Here is a 15510-nt window from a genome sequence, read left to right on the forward strand (position 1 = left end):
GGGGGGGGGGGGGGGATGAAGAAAAGAAAAGACAAAATTATCTTGAACATGAAGGGAAAAAATGACAAGGTATCCCATAGAAAATAGTCTTGAAAAGGAGCGTTGAAGAAAGACAGAAAAACACCGTGGAATGTAGGCAAAGAAATAATATTTATATTATCAGAGTTCCCGAAGGGGAAAAAAAGATAAAAACTCGTGGCACAGAGGTCGTGTTTAAAACTATATTCCAAGGAAAATTTTCAGACATGAAGAGCTGAGTCCACACATTGAAAGAAACTCCCTCAGATGCCAGGAAAACATTAACCCAGAATAATGAACTCTGAGGCATTCTGCTGAGGCCGTTAGCCTTGAAAGATAAAATCCTCAAAGTCTGCAGGCAGAAGAGATCAAATAACCTGCAAAAGCAGGAGCCCGGCACCCCAAAACCGACTTACAGAGTGCACCCAAGGCAACGCTGGAGCAGCCCTTTCATCTCAGATCCCGAAAAGGAAACTTGGATCAAAGCTTTAACACCTAGCCACAATTTTATTTTTCCACTATCAAAGCCACAGAAATCCATTCTCAATGTTGAGGAATGTGGGAGCTCTGCGCCCATCAGTCCTTGAGGGAACTTGAGTAAGGGTGACTTCGAGCCAACCTCACAGTGACCAGGAAAATGTCCAACAAAAGATGCACAGTGAGGGCTTAATGGTGCTTAGTTGGGGCTGGGGTGGTGTCTCAGTGGTAGAGCGCTCGCCTAGCATGCATGAGGCACTGGGTTCGATCCTCGGCACCACATAAAAACAAACTAATGTATCCACCTAAAACTAAAGATACATAAATAAATAAATATTTTAAAAATGATGCTTAATTATTCCTGGGGATGTAGCATGGTGATACAGTGTGTGCTTCATGTGCACAAGGCCCAGGCTTTCATCCCCAGCACCAGTGTGTGTGTGTGTGTGTGTCTGTCTCTAACACGAAAAGCAATGTAGAGAAGAGAGAGGAGACTAATGTAGAAATGCTGAATATTATCTGTCATAAAGTAGAAATTATCCAAAGAAATAATTTATTTATTTCTATCCATGGAAAGAAAAAGGAGAAAACGAAAAAGAAATTAAAAAAAAAAAAAACTCTGTTGTATAGACAACAGCTCTGTTAAAGAATATGGAAGGAAGAAACCTGGGAAAGCTGAGTAATAAAGGTTTAAATAAGAAAACAAGGGCTTAACAGCATTTTTAAAAGCTATAAGTATTAAAATAACCACTGGAACACAATCTTCCTGAATGTAAAATATATATATATATATATAGATGGAAACAACACTTAAGTCATTGAAAAAATGTAACAAATACTAAAAAAATGTAAGAAGAAAAATGACTCAAAATGGGCAGTTAAGGTCAAACGTATCAATCATATCAATAAACGTGAGTAGGCTTGACTTACCTATTAAAAGGAAAAGATCTTTGACTTGACTCACAAACCTAGATCCAAGTCTGTCCTGCACAGGAGAGTCAAACCTCAAGCAAAGTTGATTCACAAAGGCTGAACCTAAAGGGCTGGACAGCAGGAGCAAAGCTCAGGTCACAGTAGGATCCACGCCCAAGGGTGTTAAGCACTACCAAGAAAAACACTTTATGTTCCAGTTTACAACACACAATGTAGTATATGCACCAAATAACACAGCGTAGCACAAGGCAGAAACTGCAGGAGGTGCAAGGAGACTTCATAGAAACAGAGAAAGCTCACCATACTAAGCACATTTATCATTAGAGATGAAAGAATGAAAATAAACTGACTTCCCCACTCAAAACAACACAAAAACAAACGAGCAAAATAAAGCACAAAAAAAATGCACAAGAAAGCAAATAGTCGAAAGAAAAGCAGAAATTAGTGAAATAGGAATAGAATTAAAATCCTGGTTTAAAAAAAAAATAGACAAGTCACCATGAAATCAAGGAAAAAAGGGAGGGGGCAGGCATGGTGACCCACACCTATAATTCCAGCAGCTTGGGAGGCTGAAGCTGGAGGATCACAAGTTCGAGGCCAGCCTCAGCAACTTAGCAAAGCCCTAAGCAACTCACAAGACCCTGTCTCTAAATAAAATATTAAAAAGGGCTGGGGATGTGGCGCAGTGGTCGAGTGTCCCAGAATTCAAACCCTGATACCAGAAAGAAAAAAAAAAGAAAATTGGGCACCAGCCTAGTACCAACCACACAGGACTGACTCCACCAGCAGCTCTCTCTCTCTCTCTTTCTCCCCAGGTCCCGGCCTGGCCTTCATCGCCTATCCAAAGGCTGTCACCATGATGCCTCTCTCCCCGCTGTGGGCCACCCTGTTCTTCATGATGCTCATCTTTCTGGGCCTGGACAGCCAGGTAAGCAGCCCAGAGGGAGAGGGGCCGGGGAGGCCAGGGGCTCTTTTTTTATTTATTTTTATTTATTGGGACCAGGAATTGAACTCAGGTACTCGACCCCTGAGCCACATCCCAGCCTTATTTTGTATTTTATTTAGAGACAGGGTGTCTCACCGAGTTATCTAGCACCTCGCTTTTTGCTGAGGCTGGCTTTGAACTTGGGATCCTCCTGCCTCAGCCTCCCAAGCCACTGGGGTTACAGGCGTGCACCACTGCGCCCTGTGGCCAGGCACTCTTCCTAGGAGCGACCTTTGGTCCCAGCCACCACCCCTCCTGGTAACACAGAGTCCCATGCGTCCCAACCAAATATCCAAGGACCCCAGAGCACAGGAAGGCACCTTTTCCTTCCTCCCTCGGTGTTGGGGTCGCCATGACACAGCCTGGGTGGCCACTTGGTTCCCTTGTCATGTGGGAGCTGTTCTGGGTGGGAGGCTATACAGGCAAGATGCCCCGTTTTAACAAAATGGCGTAGCCCCCCCCCCCCCCCCGAGCCTCCTGCCCAGCCAAGCCTGTGCAGGACAGTGCCCAGGATGGCCCAGTAGATACTGCCCCAACCGTGCCTCTGTACAAGTCACTTAGCATGGTCAGTGTAGGCGTCTGTCAACCCAGCCAAGCTCAATTCTCCCCCTGAGCCGTTCCTCCTCGGAAACTGCTAAGCAGGGCTTCAGGAGCCCGGGTGCTTGGGCTGATAATCTTCTCATTGTTGCGGGAAGAAGCCTCTGAGGGATCAAGGATCAGCGCTGGCACATGACAGGACAAGCTGCCTGGCGGAGGAGGCAGGGTTGGAGCCGCTTGCCGTGTGCCTGGGCTGTGTTCTCAGTTCATTGTCACAACCACCATGTGGGCCAGGGACCCCTTTTGTTGCCCCCCCCAGTATACAAAAGAAACCAAGGCCCAGAGATGCCAGGTCACCGACTGGAACGTACGCCCAGGTCTGCGCCTTAGCTGCACACTCCCATGTCTCTTCCTCTCCTTCTTTGCTTAAACCCTCTTCCTTGAATCCCCTCCCTCCCGGGACCCTGGAGAAAGGGTGAGCAATGCCAGCCCTTGCTGTGGAGGCAGAGCCTGGGCTTTGGAATCGGGCAGGGCTGGATTGGAGTCCCAGTGCCAGGACTCTCAACCAGCTGTGTGGCTTTTGGATGGATAATCACTTTACCTCTCTGTGCTTCCTTCCCTTGGCCTGCACAGTAAGGACGGAAATATCTTTCCTAAGAAGGTAGAAATGAATCATAAAGGATTTAAGACCAAGAAGTCGCTCCAAGGAAGGGGTCGGTCAACATGGTGTCCATCAGAAAAAAATTTTTTAAGATCTTCTCCAGAAAAGGGGTCAGACAGGAGATCTGCCCCCAGTTCTCTGAGAACCTGGGAGCAGGGCTGGGTATGGTGTTGGGATATTGAGTCTGGGTATTGACCAGGCAAGGAGTTGGCCTGCCTGATTGTGCCCAACACTTGGGATTCAGATGCTTCAATTCAGTCATCAATACCTGGACAGTTTGGCCCAGAGATGGCAGAAACACAGGAGCTGGGTGTTGTCCTCCAACCAGCAGAGGGGCACTCGCCCACCAGAGCCAGAGGCCAGGGAACTCGCACAGCCCTGGAGATCACAGAGCCTGCCTCCAGGACAGTGACAGAGGGAGAGACCCCTGCCTTGCCCCAAGGGCCAGGACTGAGTCTCATTTAACTCATTTAACTCCAGGAAAGGGACCAGCCATAGACCCGTGACAAGACTCTGCATGCTGAGTGACCTTGGGCAGGTTCCCTCCCCTCTCTGAGCAACTTTGCCCTTGTGTGTTAAGTGGACACACCAGGTCCCTATTAGTGCTGGGGTAGCCGACCCCCAGGAACAGGCTTTTTCTTGGGTTTCACACCATCACATCTCCCCCCACCCCATCAAGTTTGTGTGCGTGGAAAGCCTGGTGACCGCCGTGGTGGACATGTACCCCAAGGTCTTCCGGAGGGGCTATCGTCGGGAGCTGCTCATCCTGGCCCTGTCGGTCATCTCCTATTTTCTGGGCCTCGTGATGCTAACGGAGGTGAGTGGCACACGTGGCCGCGTGCAAACGCCAAGTGCCTGGGCTTTGGGGCAGGCACGTCTGACGTCACGTCCCTCCTCTGGCCCTGTCTGGCTGCCGGAGCCTGGGCCGGGCTAGTACCTTCTCTGCCTCTCAGTTTCTCCTCTTCCCAACGGGTCGAGGTGAGAACGGAAGGCAGGTTCCTGTCGGGTCGTTGCCACAGGGTCTGGCATAAGCCGCGCTTGGCTGACAGTAGCTGCTGTTGCCAACAGAGAGGGGTAAAGCCCCAAGGGGACCCTTGGGTTTTGCCAGTACTTAAGAGCGTGGGGATGCCTGGGTCGTGGCTATGAGTAAACTGGTTGCCTTTCCTGGGTCTCCCGTTCAAAGCAGGCTATTCTAGGGGGGCTTCTGAGAATAGGCATCAGTGATATTTGGGACCTCCGGGCACTCTGTTCCAGCCTCGGTTTTGTCCGTGGCCCCGTCTTAGCCAGCTTTTTCATTGCTGTGACCAGAGTACCCCACAAGTCCAACTCTGAGGAGGCCTCCGTCCATAGATGGCCGACTCCCGTGGGCCTGGATGAGGCAGATGATCATGGTGGAAAGGTGTGGTGGAGGAGAGCAGCTCAGCTTGTGGCCGGGTCAGGAAGCAGAGAGAGACGGAGAAAGGGGGCTTCAGGGCAGATGCACCCTTCCAGGGCATGTCCCCAGTGACCCTACCTCCTCCAGCCTCACCCACCTCCTACAGTTACCCCCCAGTCAGTCCATTCAGACTGGGGTGGACTGCTGAGGCCACGGCTCTCGTGATCCAATCATTTGAACCCCTGAAGAGTCCTGCATTCACAGGAGCTTTGGGGGACACCTCACGTCCAAACCAGCACAGTCCCTAGTGTTGCTCTGGCCAGGCCAGCAGGTGATTAAGGAGGGTTCTCCACGGCCCCCCAAAGACGGTCTTGAGAAACCACGCTTCTCCCCGCTCCTGCAGCCATCCTGGCAGACACGTTCTAAAGTGCCTCGGAAGGGTGCAATTTGGTGTCTCTCTCCCCACATGCACAAAGGTAATTAATTTTTAAAAAAGAGCTCGCTGAGAGAAAAAGGTTTTGTAAGAAAGAAAGAAGGGAACTCGGCATCAGTCAAAGCAGCTGATGTGACGCTGGGGTCAGCCTAGAAAGCCAAGCCTGTGAGCGGGTTGACTCCTCCTTGGTGAACCTCCTGTCTTCCACCTCCAGGTCACAGGCCACCTCCTCCTGGGGACACTGCTTCTGCCCTTCTTCTCTGACACAGCCCCCACCCTCCAGCAGATCGCTCCTGCTCAGACCAGTCTCCCTCCCACCTTGGCTCCTTAGGTCCATCCCGTGTCCTAATCCGCCCTTCACCCACCTCCCCGACCAGACCCGTGGGGAACCAGAGCTGGCATCGTCCAGCTTTGTGGCCCCAGAGTCGGCTCAGGCCTGGCCCCAAGCCGAGGGTGCTCAGTGGCATTATTCCAGGCTCTATTATTGCTGCTTCTCGCCATCGTCAGCTTCGTGAGCCTGACAATCAGCACCTGAGCAAGTGAGGGGACAGGGTGGCGCGGCATTTCCTGGTCCCTCTCACCTCTCCCCACACAGGGCACCCCCCGGCGCTGCTGTTAGCAGAGCCTCATTAAGCACCGATTAATTACACAGAGCAGAGTCTTTTGTCGCATGCAAATGCGGGAGTTAACCCGATGCCTTGAAGAGGCCAACAGGGAGAGGGTTACCAGAAGAGCAAGCGCTGGCACGGGTGTCCCTGTCTTGGAGCGCTGCCCACCCCCAGCTGCCCCCAGTTCGCAGAGACTCTCCCCTGCCTTGGGTCTGCCCACGGGGTGCCTCAGGACCTCCAGGGACCATCAGAAAACCCGCAGTGTAGCCAGCTGCAGTACAGACACCCTGGCTTCACACGCCAACCTTTGGCCTCTGCAGGGACATATCTGTGGGCCACTGCACCAGGGAATTTCTTTAAATTGCCAAACGGACCGTGTCCGCCTCCGCCTTCATGGTAATTGCTGGCCAGATCCTCTCCCTCATTTATATACATTAAAAGCTCAGCTCCAGGCCAGCGATCTATCATCCTCTCAGGCAGTGTGGTGAGTGGGTAAGGCTCTGAGCCCTGCAGCCAGACCGCCCCTCCGAGAGCCGGCTGATGACCTGCGGGAGGGATTCTCACCTCTCTGTGCCTGAGTTTCCCCCAGTAATCACTGGGGATAACCATAGTCCCTATCTTGTAAGCACATGGGGACAGTCAGACAAGTGGATTAAGACACAGGATGCAACTGGGCCTACAGTGGCACACACCTGTCATCCCAGCAACTCAGGAGGCTGAGGCAAGAGGATTACAAGTTCGAGGCCAGCCTCAGCAACTTAGCAAGGTCCTAAGCAACTTAGCAAGACCCTGTCTCTAAATAAAAAAATGAAAAGGGCTGGGAATGTGGCTCAGTGGTTACATACCCCAGGGTTCAATCCGTAGTACCAAAAGATAAATTTAAAAAAGAGAGAGAAAGAGAGGAAGGAAGGAAGGAAAGAAAGGAACAGCCAGGTACTGCTGTGCATGACAGGAACGTGTTCTGAGAAGCCTGTCCTCAGGCAACTACTTTGTTGTATGGAGCATGACTACAATGTCACCAGGCAGTAGTCTTAGGAGACTGTCATTTATGCAGTTCATTAAGAAACATCATCAGGAGCTGGGGCTGTGGCTCAGTGGTAGAGCGCTTGCCTAGCATGTATGAGGCCCTGGGTTCGATCCTCAGCACCACATAAAAATCAATGAAAAAAATAAAGGCCGTCTGTCCATCCACAACTACAAAAAAAAAAAAAATCATCAGTTGAGGCATGGCTGTATTTGACAAATGCTTCATAAAAGGTTTCCTTGATCTCTTTGGTGGTTTTGTTTTGATTTTGTTTTGGTACTAGGAAAGGAACCCAGGAGCGCTTCCCCACTGAGCCATATCCCCAGCCCTCTTTATGTTTTATTTTGAGACAGGATCTCCCTAAGTTGCTGAGGGCCTCGCCAAGTTGCTGAGGCTGGCTCTGAACTCACCATCCTCCTTCCTCAGCCTCCTGAGCCACTGGGAACCTTGTTCTGTTTTTCACAGATAATGTGCATGGAAGGAGAGCAGTTAGGAAGGGGACCTTAAGTTGGGACTGAGAAAGCCAAACCCACTGCAAGCCTCAGACCTACCTCAGACCTGCCTCATCTGCACTGTAGCAGTCACAGACAGGAAACCACAGATCAGATATGGCCCAGAGGGTTGTTTTGTGTCGCCCCTAACACATTTCTTTAAAACATGAAGAAGTCGGGCTGGGGTTGTAGCTTGGTGGAAGAGCACCTGCCTAGCATGTGTGAGCACTGGGTTCAAGTCTCAGCACCACATATAATAAATAAAATAAAGGTCCATCGACAACTAAAAAATATTTCAAAAAAACATGAAGACGTCACCAACAAGAGAAAAAATTTCCTTGAATATCTGGCGTTCTGGCATCTCCTAAAAAATCCACAGATCTGGGGTCGCACCTACACACCCCCTCCCCAACAGTCATCACCCAGAGCTGTGTGGCCAAAGGGGCTATGTCTCTCCGGTTAGCCATGCTCCCCACCACTCCCCTATGACCATCCTCCCATAGACTTTCAATCATCTCTAGATGATGTATCACACCTACTACAATGTCAGTACTGGGAAAGTAGTTGTTATTTAGGGAATAATGTCTGTCCGTGTTCAGTACAGATGTAGGGATTTTTTAAAAAATTTTTTCCAATTACCTGTGGATGCTGATCCTGTGGATGCAGAGGGCCAGCTATATATTACAGAGGCAGCGCATTCATCCCCTTCATCCCACAAAGATTGACTGTGCACCTACTGGGTGCCACCCTCTGGGCCAGAAACTGGGGCAGAGTTTAGGACAAGCCAGAGCCCTTGTCCCACAGACCCACACTCTGTATGATTCCGCGTGCATTTATCAGGGACCTACTGTGCACCACGCCCCGTCCAAGGGCTGGAGGCAAGAGGAGGACCCGTGTGGGGGGCCAGGCCAGCAGGAGTGAGAGCTCACAGAGCAGCCAGTGCTTTTTATTTTATGACCCTGAATCCCTAACACATGCTTTGGAGGCCCAAAGAAAGAATGAGGTTAAGAGGGTTTTTTTAGAGGAGGTTGCATTTGATCTGAGCTTCAAAGGAACTTGACAGGTGAAAGACTTGCTCTGTCCAAGAGGGAGTATGTTGAAGAAGGGAGGAGGACAAGTCCCAGCCCTGACTTAGGGAGCCGCAGGGTGATTTTAAACTATAGAGTGACACCGGTGGAAAGGTCCCTCAGAGAGCTGGTACACAAAAGCATTGCAGAGGGTGAGGCTGGAGTCAGGGAGGCTCTTCAGGAGGCTGTTAGCACCATCCGGGGAGTTGTGCTGAGTTTGTCCAACCTTGACTCTGATATTCCGTTTCATTTTTTTGGCCCTCGAGCAGATGACAAAGGAGGGGCTGAGGCAAGATAACCCCCCCCCCACAGTCCCAGCAACCCCCAGAGGACGGGGCTTTGGGGACATCCAGGTGCAGTGTTCAGGGACAAGCCGAATCCCTACCAGTGGTAGCCGCAGAGCTGCAGAGCAGAGGGGCCCGCCCAGAGGCCAGCTGACTGACCCTGCTCTCTCACGTGTCTGTCTGGCGTCTGTCCCCACACCTGCAGGGAGGCATGTACATCTTCCAGCTGTTTGACTCCTATGCAGCCAGCGGGATGTGCCTTCTCTTCGTGGCCATCTTTGAGTGTGTCTGCATTGGCTGGGTGTATGGTGAGTCGACGGGCACCTGCGCACACTCGGGCTGCCTGTCTCGGCCCCGGTCCTGGCCGGGCTCGGGTCTCCATGGTGGTCCTTGTCTGTGTGGGCCTCTTCCCCTTTTCTCTTCTGGGACCCCTTGACCCCTTCCCACTGTGGGGGAGACCTTCCTGCTTGTACATACCTGCAGCACAGGGAGGGGCTCAGGGCCCAGGCACTGTGACCTCAGGCCAGTTCTTCACTGAGCCTCAGTTTCCCCCTCCGTGAAATGGAGCAGCCATGGCCCTCGGTGACACCTGCCTCTGGTCCTTCCGTTCCCCAAACCAAACCCAAGTGCAGGCTGCCAGGCTCAGGGTCAGGTGGAGTGTGGCTGGGAACAGCCACCTCTGCTCAGGGTCCGTCAGCTTCCGCCCTCTGCCCACGCAGGTCAGCCCCCCTCACCATACCTGGCCTCTCCAGAGGGCTCACCTTCCTAACCTTTCTCCAGAATCTCCTTGCTGTTCTCTGGACCTGGCTGCCCAGGTCAGGAGAGCCCCCCTCCATCAGCCATCCAGAGTCCCTCCTGCCCACAGCTTATTCCAGACCGCACCCACTGTGTCAGTCACCTTGGCATCACCGTAACACAGCACCTGAGACAGGCTCCTTGTGAAGTGAGAGCTAAGTTCATGTTGGCTCCGGGGTTCAGGAGATTCACGTTCAAGGTCGGGCGGCCCCATTGGTGAGGGCCACACAGTGTCGGGAATACGTGTCAAGGCCTCTCAATCCAAGAAGCAGAGAAAGAGAGATCAGGCAGCGTCCCACGGTTCCTTTGGGAACCCCCCAGTGACCTATGGGCCTTCCATAGGCCCCACCTCCTACAGGTCCATCCCCGCTCCCAATAGCACCGCCCTAGGAATCCAGCCTTTATATAGGTAACTTTGGGGGACATAAGACATCCAAATCCTAGCGCTTTTTGCTAGGTGTTAAGTATTCAGTAAGGTCCCTGCTGCAATTTCTCTGTCTCAGGGTCAGACAGAGTATTGTCTTTGGGGCAAGCACTTCTCCCAAGCAAGCAAACAGACACCTAACCTCTGCTGACTTTTGTACTTGGCGGGCTCATCTGCTTTATTCTGGACAGGAAGCAACCGGTTCTATGATAACATTGAAGACATGATTGGCTACCGGCCACTGTCGCTCATCAAATGGTGCTGGAAGATCGTGACCCCTGGGATCTGCGCGGTAAGAGCCCCACCTGCAGCCCCTCCAGTTACCCACCTACTGGGTTTCCCACTTTTCCACGTTGTAGCCCTTCAGCCTAGCAGAGGCTGGTACTGAGAAGGCTCATGACCCCTTTCGTCCAAGCCACCTGACACCCTGGGGAGCTGGGGTCACAGGGCCAGGCTCTGGGCATGGCAAGGCAGGGCCCAGCTCTGCCACCAAATCGGGTAGATGTCCAGGAGCAAGTCTCCTCCTTCTCAGTGCTCTAGGTTCACCTAGGTGCTGGAATCTGCTCCTTGGGGATGGAGGATCATGTGAGTGAGAAGGTGTTGCCTTTTCATTAACAAAGAGGGTGACAGAGGTGGGGAGAACTGGGGCTTGTGCTCTTCCCTAAGACCAGACCACAGAAGGGCTTCAACGAGAGCATTTTTATTTAATTTTTAAAAAGCAAAAACAAAAAAAAAGCAGCCAGGCATAGTGGCTCACACCTGTAATCTCAGCAGCTCGGAAGGCTGAGGCAGGAGGATTGCAAGTTTCAAGCCAACTTGCCTCAGCCACTTATCAAGACCCTGAGCAACTCAGCAAGACCTATCTCTAAATAAAATATAAAAAAGGGGCTGGGGATGTGGCTCAGTGGTTGAGGACCCCTGGGTTCCGTCCCTGGTACAAAAAAAAAAAAAACAGACTCATCACTGAAAGTCTGAAGAGCATTTTTGAAACTTGAAGAAGTAGATAGGAAAACATTAAAATTCCTAACTGGACAGAGGCTAGGGAGGAGACTCCTGGGAATGGGTAGGGAGCGCCTCAGCCCTGGTGACACCTCAGGATCCCTGGGAGTCTGGTACCCAGGGTCCCATTCCCTGTATGAAAGATGACTGTGGGGAGGGTCTCCAGGTCCTTCTGCCCCACAGTCACTGTGGACATAGGCAAGGGGACTTAGACCTATCTTGGGTAAGCGGGGCTGAAGACCCTCCCCGGGGACCTCTCTGTCTCTCTGTAGGGCATCTTCATCTTCTTCCTGGTCAAGTACAAGCCCCTGAAGTACAACAACGTCTACACCTACCCTGCCTGGGGCTACGGCATCGGCTGGCTCATGGCCTTGTCCTCCATGCTCTGCATCCCGCTCTGGATCTTCATCAAGCTGTGGAAGACAGAGGGCACGCTGCCCGAGGTGAGACGGCTCCGGAGCAGGGTCAGGAGGGCGCCCACGGGGGCAGAGAGGGACACAGGGAGGGCTGGTGAGCAGGAGCAGCGCCCGGCCCGTCTTCAGGTCTTAGCTTCCTCCTCTGGATCACAGGCATGATGGAACCTGTCCCTACCTGTCACACAGGGAAGCCATGGCACACGTTCATCATTCCAGTTGTGTTGAGCGTGTCTCTGTGAGGCCCCGGGGGGGGGGAGCCAGGTGTGAACTCAGCCTCAGTTTCCCCATCTGTCAAGTGGAATAACAGCATATCTTAACATATAGAGACGATGAGGATGTTGGAAGTCCACACAGGGAAAGCACAGGACCCAGCCCAGGAGTAGCCAAGTGTTAGTATTCAGTCTTCTGTTCACTCTATTCATCCTGACATTTGGGGACACCTAGTCTGTGTCACCCCCTTACTGGGCTCTCTACCTGCTGCATCTTTTGCACTCCTCAGAGCAAACCAAGGCCCTGCAGTTAACAGGTGAAGGAGATGGAGGCTCGGAGAAGTGGAGTCACTTCCTAAGATCCCACAGCCCAAAGTTAGAGCAATTTTTAAAAACAGCTTAAAATACATATCACAGAATTCATTCGTTTCAGATACACAGGTAAATACACACTGTCCTATGTAGTTTACAAATACTAAGCCATTTAATCCTGTGAGATGCAGATGCTTATCACCTGTACAGATGAGAAAACTAGCACACAAAGAAGTAAAACAAGTTTTTCCAATGGGTGCACACCTGTCATCCCAGCAGCTCGGGAGGCTGATGCAGGAGGATCACAAGTTCAAAGCCAGCCTCAGAAACTTAGCAAGGTCCTAAGCAACTCAGTGAGACCCTGTCTCTCAGTAAAATACAAAAAAGGGTTGGGGATGTGGCTCAGTTGTTGAGTGTCCCTAGGTTCAATCTCTCGTAAAAAAAAAAAAAAGAAAGAAAGAAAGCAACTTTGCAAAGAGACACAGCCTCTGAAAAATGCAGCCGGAACTAAAGTCTGTGTTCCTGAGCTTCGCTGCCTCAGCTTCTTTGACTGAACTGACCATGCTCCATTTCAGGGCCCCATTTCTGCCCGATGGCCACATCACACAGGGATGGCAGAAGTTGACTCTTGTCTCCTAGCTCAAGGATAGAGGGAGACAGCAGTAGGAAGTGTGTGTGCAGAAGCAAGTTCCAGCTCAAAGTCAATGTCACCCAATTCACCTGCTCACAGAGGGCCCTGGGCACACAGCCAAAAAGAGCAAGCCAGGAAGGAAGGTCCCTTTGAAACCTGCTCATTCCCAGAGCAAGTCAGGCTCCTCATTGCTTGTAAGGAATGTGGGTCAAAGGCAATTGGTTAATTCTGATCTGAGACCTAACATTTCCAGAAGGGAGCTGCCCTCGTGGCTTTAAAAGTTCACCCACTGAACGCCCGCACATGACCTCTTGATGTTCAGAAATGTTCGGTGCTTTCTGCTAGATCCCCAGAGATTTTTTTTCTCAGCCCCTGGGTGTTAGAAAAGAGGGAGGGAGAGTACAGGCTGCTTTCCTGAGCTTCCTCCATCTCCCTAAACTTACACCCCTTCTGACCCAACCTGGACAACGTGACTTGTGAAACAGCCAAGTCTCTGAAGGCGGTCAAACCCAGCTTCCAGGCCTCACAAACTTCTGCCCGCAGACAGGAAGAATCTGGAGGGAAAGTGGGGACAACAGGACCTGCCTTGGAGAACTGCCCTGAGGGAAAATCATACTCATAGAAGTAATGTGTCAGTACTGTGGCTGGTCACCTCATCTCAGCCTCATGACAGTGCTAGACAGCCGGTGCCCTTATTTTACAGATGAGGAAACCGAGGCACGGACAGCTTAAGTTTCTTGCCCTCGTGCCGTGGTGGAACTGGGACCCAGACCCAGGCTCCTAGGTCAGAGCCTGAGCTCTAAACCCTAATCTAGGTCAAGAGCCTGACACAGTGCCTGACACACAGGAGGCCTTCCAGGAAGGGACTGTTAACCCATTTCATAGATGAGGAAAAGGTAGCTCACAGAGGTTAAGTGCAGTGGCTGAGCGGCGATTCAAACCGCAGCTCCTAGGTCCCCTCCCATGGGTCCTGATCGTAGCTCTCAAGTCCTGATCACCTCTCGAAGGCCACGCAGTAGGCCACGGTCTTCTGCACATGCCATCATTGCTCCTTACCTAAGGCCAGGGGTAGGGAAGACCCACAGAAGCCAACACACCATTCAGATCAGATCAGATCAGTATGGCAGAGGCTGAAGCCCAGACCCCTGCAGCCCCTCTCAGACTGTTCTCCTCTCCAATCATCTAGAAATTCCGGAAGTTGACAGTCCCCAGCTCCGATCTGAAAATGCGGGGCAAGCTTGGGGCAGGCCCACGGACGGTGATGGTTAATGACTGTGACGCCAAGCTCAAGGGTGACGGCACCATCGCCGCCATCACAGAAAAGGAGACGCACTTCTGAGCCACCTCCCGCCACCTCAATGCTTCTCTTTTCTTCTCTTCCCTCCTGTGTGTCAGGCACTGTGTCAGGCTCTTGACCTAGATTAGGGTTTAGAGCTCAGGCTCTGACCTAGGAGCCTGGGTCTGGGTCCCAGTTCCACCACGGCACGAGGGCAAGAAACTTAAGCTGTCCGTGCCTCGGTTTCCTCATCTGTAAAATAAGGGCACCGGCTGTCTAGCACTGTCATGAGGCTGAGNAAAAAAAAAAAAAAAAAAAAAATGAGTACCTGAGACACATACTTCTCCTAATGCTAGGGGCTTGCTCGTTTTGCACAGGATGTATTAACAAGTTAACTTCCAGCTGGCCACCGTACCCTCTGGTTTAAAGCCAGAGCCCCCTGCCTCGCCCTCTCCCAGTGACCACGGAAGTATCCACCACAAGATAATACTGTACAGTGACTAGCACACCCTTCTTGCCCTCGGGTGGTTTTAATTAGTGTTTTCTAGGGATTAATGTATCATATTGTGAAACTTTTATACTTGGGCCTGTGGGCAGGTGGGATGGGGAGTGAGGCCTGGCCTCCTCTGTTGGCCTTTGAACCCACCGGTCCACATCTGCACTTGTCCCTGACCGTCGGCAGCCGCCCCTCCTCCGTGCCCCCAGGGAGTGTTTTACTCTGAGCCTTCCCTTGGCCATGGACATGGGGTCTGCAGACTCAAGGTCACGTGGCAGAGAAGGACTCCTGATTTGTAGGACCCCCCCTCTGCCCTGATCTCTTGGGCACTACCTTCCCTTCTCTGGGCTTCAGTGTCCCCATTTCCCCAGCTGGCGGGGAGGGAGCTAGAGTGGGTGACCTCTTTGCCTCACTGCCTTGCAGAGCTGCCACTGATATCAGCTTCTCCTGAAGACCCACGGGCCACCTCTGCCCTCCCTGCCAGACCCCCATTCCCACCTGCTTCTTTACAATCGGATGTATCATGGGACAATGTGGTGGCCATGTGTGTTTTCCCCAAAATTCTGTTTGATCTCATCCCTGTTCCTAGAGACGGGCAGGGCTTCCTCCCATCTGGGCCTCCCCGTCTCCAGGCCCTCTGCTCTCCCCCTGAGTTCTGTCCCTCCATCCCAAGCAGGACTGTCTGGATTGGCCATGGGGGCTGGTCTCCGGAGTCAGGAGGCAGCATTTTTTTCTCCTTGCAGCTGCCCCAGCCAAGATCTGCAGCCTCCCAGTGAGGCCCGGAGCCGGGTTTCAATCTGAGCCCCTCTGTGTGCCCAGGGCCACTGCTTCTCCTTCTTGCTGCCCCTGTGCTCACCCTCTTGACTGTGCTGGAGGATCTTGTGTGGCGGCTTCTTCCACACACTTTATTCAGGGGCCATCCCATCTGCCCTCTGTCTTCATTCCTGCTAAAGAGGAGAATCAGCCATTCCTACTGGCTGTTCCTCTGTGTGATCCTGGGGTCTTCAGGGGAGGCTGGCACTGCACCCTCCCAGCCTGGCTTCTGGCCTTCCTGGCTGG

General features: G+C 52.1%; 1 protein-coding gene and 1 long non-coding RNA gene across 2 annotated transcripts in view; one reads left to right on the forward strand and one right to left on the reverse strand.

The window, feature by feature from the left end:
- Window positions 1–14071, forward strand: part of Slc6a11 (solute carrier family 6 member 11) — a 128532-nt gene extending 114461 nt beyond the window's left edge. The window contains 6 exon segments of the mRNA XM_015495022.2: window positions 2244–2356; window positions 4291–4428; window positions 9099–9201; window positions 10304–10404; window positions 11384–11554; window positions 13866–14071. Coding sequence (XP_015350508.1) covers window positions 2244–2356; window positions 4291–4428; window positions 9099–9201; window positions 10304–10404; window positions 11384–11554; window positions 13866–14018 — 779 coding nt within the window. The 3' untranslated portion in view covers window positions 14019–14071.
- Window positions 14072–14254: 183 nt separating this feature from the next.
- Window positions 14255–15059, reverse strand: LOC107150080. The gene is made up of 2 exons (XR_001504529.2): window positions 14918–15059; window positions 14255–14671 (listed from the first exon to the last, which is right to left on the reverse strand). It is a non-coding gene; the product is annotated as an uncharacterized LOC107150080 (long non-coding RNA).
- Window positions 15060–15510: the final 451 nt, after the last annotated feature.

Source organism: Marmota marmota, unplaced genomic scaffold (genome assembly GCF_001458135.2).
Source record: "Marmota marmota marmota unplaced genomic scaffold, marMar, whole genome shotgun sequence".
Lineage (NCBI taxonomy): Eukaryota > Metazoa > Chordata > Mammalia > Rodentia > Sciuridae > Marmota > Marmota marmota.